This window comes from Anneissia japonica, unplaced genomic scaffold (assembly GCF_011630105.1).
Source record: "Anneissia japonica isolate Jap-2015-1 unplaced genomic scaffold, ASM1163010v1 scaffold1642_len504882_cov181, whole genome shotgun sequence".
In the NCBI taxonomy this organism is placed as follows: Eukaryota; Metazoa; Echinodermata; class Crinoidea; order Comatulida; family Comatulidae; genus Anneissia; species Anneissia japonica.
In genome coordinates, this window is record NW_022692852.1 from 65,955 (window position 1) to 73,455 (window position 7,501).

The 7,501-nt window shown below is 36.9% G+C and overlaps 1 protein-coding gene across 1 annotated transcript in view; it reads left to right on the top strand.

Annotated features, from left to right (window-relative positions):
* The window catches only part of LOC117100421 (GPI-anchor transamidase-like), a gene marked incomplete in the record, with an annotated part of 19,459 nt that overhangs the window by 10,010 nt on the left and 1,948 nt on the right, over window positions 1–7,501 (top strand). The window contains 3 exon segments of the mRNA XM_033240099.1: window positions 4,902–5,012; window positions 5,537–5,791; window positions 6,976–7,398. Of these exon segments, the coding sequence (XP_033095990.1) occupies window positions 4,902–5,012; window positions 5,537–5,791; window positions 6,976–7,083 (474 nt within the window).

Sequence of the window (7,501 nt, forward strand, 5' to 3'; positions counted from 1 at the left end):
GGCTTTTACAACAATTTCCCCGCCATGTCCCATGAAATAGATTAACACTATGAATATATGATTAATTTTCATACCGCCTACCCTGAATTCTCTTTCTTAAAGAAGGATGATAGCAAAGAAAATCTTCACCAACTTGGTAAGTCTAGCCGCCATTGTCTAAGGTTTTCGTGACTTTGTGGGCGGGGCTTCGCATCCTTGTCGACATGTCAATTATTATTTGGTGTGAGATGGAAAATGTTTGAGACCTTCAAATGCTGTAAACACTTGCTTGTGTGTTTTGGTAATACACTTTGCTCTAATTACTTTGCTCTTCAGATAGGACATTTAGCTGTTGGCTATGCTCACGCTAGCCATTCGCCAATTCGCAAACGCGAATTGAGAAACTGTTTGGTGAAAAAAAAAATTGAAATCATTTGCCTAAATGGCGAAAGCAAATTTTCATATAACCAAATTTAATCTTTGTCTAGGTTAGGCCTAGGCTAGGCTCTTAAGTAATTACTATCTCGAGCAGAGGAGATATTGCCTCACTAAGCGACCCTATTTCTGTCTCTTATACACATCTAGATGTGTATAAGAGACAGGGGCAATATAGAGCTATCCTCTGCATTCCTTTCTCATTATTCTGTTCACTGAATTATGTTGTTATTGCCATTTTTTATATTATATGTTGATATTAGAGTGGAAGAAATATTACAGAACAAAACAAACAAACATGAACAAAATAGAGAGTGACAAAAAAATCTGAAATTTGGGGAGACCAGGGTCAACCAAAGTGAACCAAGCCGGTTGACCCAAATTCAAATTCAGCAACACACACAAACAACAAACATTACAACGAATCAAAATAATTATGAACCTTTACTAAGAAAGGAGGATGGGCTGTCTAGGACTGCAGCGTCAGTTAACAATCTAGCTACCTGGTCCTAGACATAAAACAACCTGATGGATACTGAGTGGAAAAATGCTTGGGTCCTTGATGCTTGATGACGGAAGCGCAAACGATCGTTATGTCTGGTATTGATTTCAATACCATCATGAACTGTGCTGCAGTCTAGAAAGCCCGCCAGAACTTGTGATACTATGTGATACCATTGCGTGATAAGCTAAAGATAGAAATTAAGAGTCTCTCAAATAGTCTCCACATAAGTGGTAAAAAAAATAATCAATGTCAAGCAGTACACACATGCTCCCAATGGGAGCCTATTTTTTTAGCAATTCAATCGTTGATTGAATCATATGTTTATTGATTAAGAACTAATATAGTAAAATGTTTTTGTTTTTTTTAGCTGCTGTCTTCAACAATGCTAGGCAGCACATAAATGTCTATGGGGATGACATTGAAGTTGATTATAGAGGCTATGAGGTTGGTGCTCAGGTTTTCATCTGTTGATTTTATTTTTTGTCCTCCGTTGCATTACTGTTAACATCTCAACGAGATTTGATCGACAGATAAACTGACTAATCAGCGAATGTCATTTAGTCACTTGATCAAAAACTTTTTCTCTGACATTTTAATTTCCTTCAGCTGGTTTAAACGCAAAACATACGTGAGCCTAGGCCTAGATGTATATGCTTGGTTATAGATACCCAAATTTACATGAGCAATGCGCATCAGTGACTTGGCCTTTGCCGACAACAAGGTTGACTGAAAGCGGCTTTTCCCTCTTCCTTTGGGAGCGAAATACAGAGGCTTTTACAACAATTTCCCCGCCATGTCCCATGAAATAGATTAACACTATGAATATATGATTAATTTTCATACCGCCTACCCTGAATTCTCTTTCTTAAAGAAGGATGATAGCAAAGAAAATCTTCACCAACTTGGTAAGTCTAGCCGCCATTGTCTAAGGTTTTCGTGACTTTGTGGGCGGGGCTTCGCATCCTTGTCGACATGTCAATTATTATTTGGTGTGAGATGGAAAATGTTTGAGACCTTCAAATGCTGTAAACACTTGTATGTGTGTTTTGGTAATACACTTTGCTCTAATTACTTTGCTCTTCAGATAGGACATTTAGCTGTTGGCTATGCTCACGCTAGCCATTCGCCAATTCGCAAACGCGAATTGGGAAACTGTTTGGTGAAAAAAAAAAATTGAAATCATTTGCCTAAATGGCCAAAGCAAATTTTCATATAAACAAATTTAATCTTTGTCTAGGTTAGGCCTATGCTAGGCTCTTAAGTAATTACTATCTCGAGCAGCGGAGATATTGCCTCACTAAGCGACCCTATTTTCACCTCATGTGCAGCAAAGATTTACAGGTACTGTCAAGTACATGTGGAAAATCCCAAGATAGATAGATCGTTCTGGGCATGCGTATGGACATGCATGGGCAGTTTTAAAGCAAACAGTCTGATTATTGCCTGCACATAACACGCTAAAACTTATCATTCCCATGCTAAAGGGAACGCTAAAACATTTCTCCGGCGATTTTGTTAAACATAGTTATAATACAATTAAAAATAATACATGTGTTCTTAAAATCTGAAACTCTTCTAATTCCGAATGAATTATTAAATCCAAACTCGCTAAAACCCTAGCAAGCATTCTTGTGCTACATCTTGTCTCATTTTCAATCTGGTATTACAATAGTTTGTTATATCTTCCATTGAGATTCTGTGATCTTCAGTGTTTGGAAAAATCTTGCTTCTTTTTTTCACAAGGTGACTGTTGAGAACTTCATTCGGGTTCTAACAGGACGCCTTCCCCCAGGCACCCCCCGCTCCAAGAGGTTATTATCAGATGACCGTAGCAACATTCTCATTTACATGACTGGTCACGGTGGTGACGGGTTTCTCAAGTTCCAAGATGCTGAAGAAATCTCAAACGTGGAGCTGGCTGATGCATTTCAACAAATGTGGCAGAAACAACGGTGATTATTATGAATTTATTATGAATTTATTTATTACTAATATTATCATTATTATTTGTTATTTGTTATGAAAGATACAGTTAAATATCATAGTTTTGATATTTAGTAGTACTGTATAATTATTTGAAAAGAAAAAATAATGGTTTGTAGTAATGCAAGTAAAATGTACCATGAGGAAGATCGTGTGCGGATGTACAATTTATGGTACCGAGTGAACAACTTCTGTAGGGATAGTTCAATAAGCAGCGGGGGAATCATGTGGGGTGGGGGGATGGATTCAGCCGACCTGGGCCACTTTAATGTTTCAAAATTATAAAAAAAAAATAATGGAGAAAAAAGAAAATTATATTGAAATTGAATTATTAGAGTGCCATAATCATAAATTTTCTTACCTCAGTCCTAACCATGGCTGGGGGAGCCAGGGCTTAGGTGCTATAGACCCCCCATCTGTGGTAGATTTTAGAAAATCCATAGAGATTAGAAGGCTATGGATCTGGCCCAAGACAGATTGCCGTGAAAGAGTGCCATCATGTGAACCTGTCTAACCCTATGCCAGAATGGAATGGTTTAACTGTGAATAATGGTGGTGGCGTCAGTGGTGCAGGCCAATATAGTTTAGTGCTCTGTGTTTGGGTGTGGTGTTCAGGGGTGTGGTGTTGTTGAGTAATAATGTATAGATAATCATAATGGTACAGTAGACTGGATTTTAATTTTGAATTTGACCTAATTTGTAGATATCATGAGCTGTTGTTCATTGTTGATACTTGTCAAGCCAACTCAATGTACCAACGTTTCTACTCACCTAATTTGATTGGTATTGGAAGCAGTCAAGTTGGAGAGGACTCTCTGTCGGTAAATATAATTTATTGTTTATGGCATGTCTATGTTTAGTTTGGTTTAGAGATTTTGTAACTTAATCTTAAGCTGTGTCCAAAATAAAAAGTTTTCTGTGACAAATACCTGTGATTTGCCTATACATGTGTGACATGCCCATATATGGGGTTCGACATAACATCGTCATGCCTATAGGTATAAAACTGCAAGTCTGTCTAGTAAGACAAGAAAACCATTTCAGAGCAGTGGTGAATCCAGGAATTTTAAATAGAGTGGGACCCAGTGGCGTATCTAGCAGTATTAAAAGGGGGGCTGCTGGGGGGCGCGACCAGAATATGAGGGGGCGTGGAATTTATTTTCGGTGGCCACGCCCACTGAAAAATATTGCTTCCCGAATACACGTTAACCGTGACAGATATGTTAAAGTATGTCTCTTGAACGCAGTATTTAAGAAGTGAGATAATACCATAATAAACAAAACGAAACTTTTATTGTCGATTACAATTTCTTGCCTTAATTAAAATTACCGAATTGTTTTAACAATAGATAGTTTTATTTTAAATAGGCCTACATCAACAATTCTGCATGCACCAGGAAAATTACTATGCTAGACCTTTCGATGCATCGAATCATACCAACAGTTTTAGAATAATTTATGTATGTGTTTTTTATTATGTGTGACAGCGACCATTTTTATAAATATTGATTATTATTATTATTATTATTATTATTATTATTATTAGTTGCTGTTAAATGAAGGACGAATAAATACATAATATGGTGTTTTGATGAACGTCAATAAAGGGAAGTTTTCTTGAGCATAAGCCTAGCCTAATTTTTTTTGCTTTAAAATTTTCGAATGGGGAAGCGACTGGGTGGGGGGGGAAGCTTTTTGTGGAGGGAGTGCACCCCCCCCCCCCCCCCCCCACGGTTAGTTGGTTGGTTGGTGAGGCAAAAATTTGATGATTACTGTATGGCACTTGTAGATGTTTGGAAATGGCACTCTCAGACCTAAATATGATTATGATTTTCAAAAATTAAGGGGGTCCTGGCTGTACCCCTTGAATCTGCCCATACTGAGGACTGCAGCAAAATAATTAACATCACTAAACAAAAGAAATCTTGCTGTCTGACTGTACATTTAGTAGGCTAGGATATTGAACAATTGATATTGTATTCTTATTTTTTTCACTTAGCATCATGTGGATCCTGCCATTGGTGTGTATGTGATTGACAGGTACACATACCACGCCCTGGAGTTCTTGGAATTGGTGTCACTGGGAAGCACAAAGAAAATGGGCAAGTTTGTAAGTATATCATGTTATTTTAACACATTTGTTTATTTTTAATAACGTATACATGCGTTTAAGACAAGGCTTCATATAGCAAATTACAATAAAAAACAGGGGGTGTTATACCTGCGACATTCAAGTTTTAGATTTTTGAAAGGCTTATAAATGAACACAGTTTTAAATTCGGGGAAATAAGGTTTAACATTTAAAATCCCATAAAGTAATATTTGGAAGATTAGCCTGGCATTTGGCTCCGTTTTTAGCCAGCTAGATGCAGTATGAAGACCATAAAAAAACCAGTAAAAGTATGAATTCCAACAGTGAAGTGGGGGGAAGGGGGAGCGTCTTATACGCAAGTTTATAGGGTATTGATTTTTTGTTTATACATTTACTTGTTAATTCATTTACTGTATTTTTAAAAATTAATTTATTAACTGTTTTTATATATTTAATTGATTTTTTTTTGCTTATTTACTTATTTATTACCCATTTACTTATTATTTTCATAAGATTAATTATTTTTTCCTTACGCCAACAAGTTTGAAGTATGCCCATGGAAGCAGTGTAAATCAACACCTGGTGTTAGAACGGATCTGTTCCAGGGTGATGCCCGCCAGGCCCTTGTCACAGACTTCTTTGGTAACGTCCGTAACATAGAAATCACGACAACCAAAGTGTCGCTTCAGAGTATGAAAGCTGCTGAGGTTGAAGAGATGGCAAGTAGAGATGCTGGTAGAAGTACAACTCCTAATCTAAAATATCCTGAGATTTTTCCAAAGAGTTTTGATAGTAAAGTGAGTAGATTTACATGTTAAATAACTGTATATTCATCTAGTACTGTAATTAACACTATAAGCCTTAGAAACTCCTGGTGTTATCATATCAAGATAGCTGTTCCTATCAATCTATCTTTGTGATAACTGAATAATCCAAGAGAATCAAAACGCCTTGCCACAAGTCAAACTTGTAGTTATAATACTTTTTTTTTTTTGAGGATTAGAGCAGTAACTTGGTTGTTTAAATGCTTGCCTATCAAAATTTAGCTTTTTGAGTTTAGTATAGAGGTAGAAATTTAAAATTTAGCTCAGTCAGCTAAACTGGTGGTAGTCATGGTATATGTTTGCTAACCTATGGAGATCTCTTTTCAGTTTTTTGTCTCTGGTTTTAATTACATCAATGAGCTCCTGGTGTTTCAGGAGGATGGCGGAGAATGCATTAGCGCACCACTCTCTTTGAAACTGAGATTGCCTCCCAGTTTACTGCTCATTTCATTTGTCTTTGGAAGCATCCTTCGGTGTGTTTCATACTGAAGAAATCCAAATCCAAACCATGTTTTTTCTGACAAATAAAGAAAACATCATAAGAAAAATTAGGCCTATTTTCCTTAAAGTCAGTACACTGTTTGCTACAATATTTTCAAAGAAATTTACTACACTACATTACATAGCGTTCCCAGCGCAAAGGGAAGGCTTTCCTTGTCAATGCCAAAATCAGTAGTATTTATCACTGAATTAACTTAAATGTCATCAGTTTCTCCTTGAAATTCATCACGCTTCATTTTTTTTTATAACCAAGTGTTGCAGACAGCTGTCGGTGATATCATATCCCATTTTTTTTTTTATAGTTTATAGGGAATCAAATAGTTCCATTTTGATTGGTACTTGTTGTTGAATGTTAAAGAAATATTTCTTAAAATTCCACTTTAGAATTTTATGTTTTTACTCATCATGTTCATCTTCAATGTATATGTTAAGATCAGGAAGTTGAAGCAGTAGCTTGGTGGTTAAGATGGTTATCTTCCAATCAAGGGGTACTTGGTTCAAATCCTGCAGTTGCCTGTTTCATCTCTGCCCCTTAAACCTCAGTATAAGACTTCAGACATGGTCACTGTCCTGTACTTGCTGTTTGCCATAATAAAATGAAATGATAATTTTGCTGCTATTTAAATTTGTTTTCTCCTTTTTTTTTTCTGTAACAGGGTAAAGACAAGGAGAAAGGTTTACGAGTATCTCAATCTTTCGTTCTTCTATACAGTGCATTTATCGTTTTAGCTGGTATAACATTTTTCACAAATAAATTTTCTTGAAATTTATTGTTGAGGTTCTGAAACTAAGGATTATTTATGAGCAACTGTGATGTTTCCATGAGATGTGAAACAGTCAACAGACAAAAATCAGCTTACTGGGTGACATGGTTTGCACACCTCAGTGCATTGTGGAATTGGTTCTGATGGTAGTATGGTCCATGAAGTGGATTAGGTTTAGGCAAAAGATCAGCAAAGAATACCAAGATCACAAGACAAATCCAGTATTCAAGACCCCGACTGACTCAGGGAGCCAGCTGACCAAAAATCTATGCAGTAAGCCTTTGTGGCAGAACAATAATAATGCATTGGGCTACATTCAGGCCCGTAGCCAGGGGGGTTTTTAGGGGTTCGGGCGAACCCCCCTTTTTCAGCGAACCCCCCTTTTGCCAGCGAACCCCCTTAGCCAGAAAACGATCCC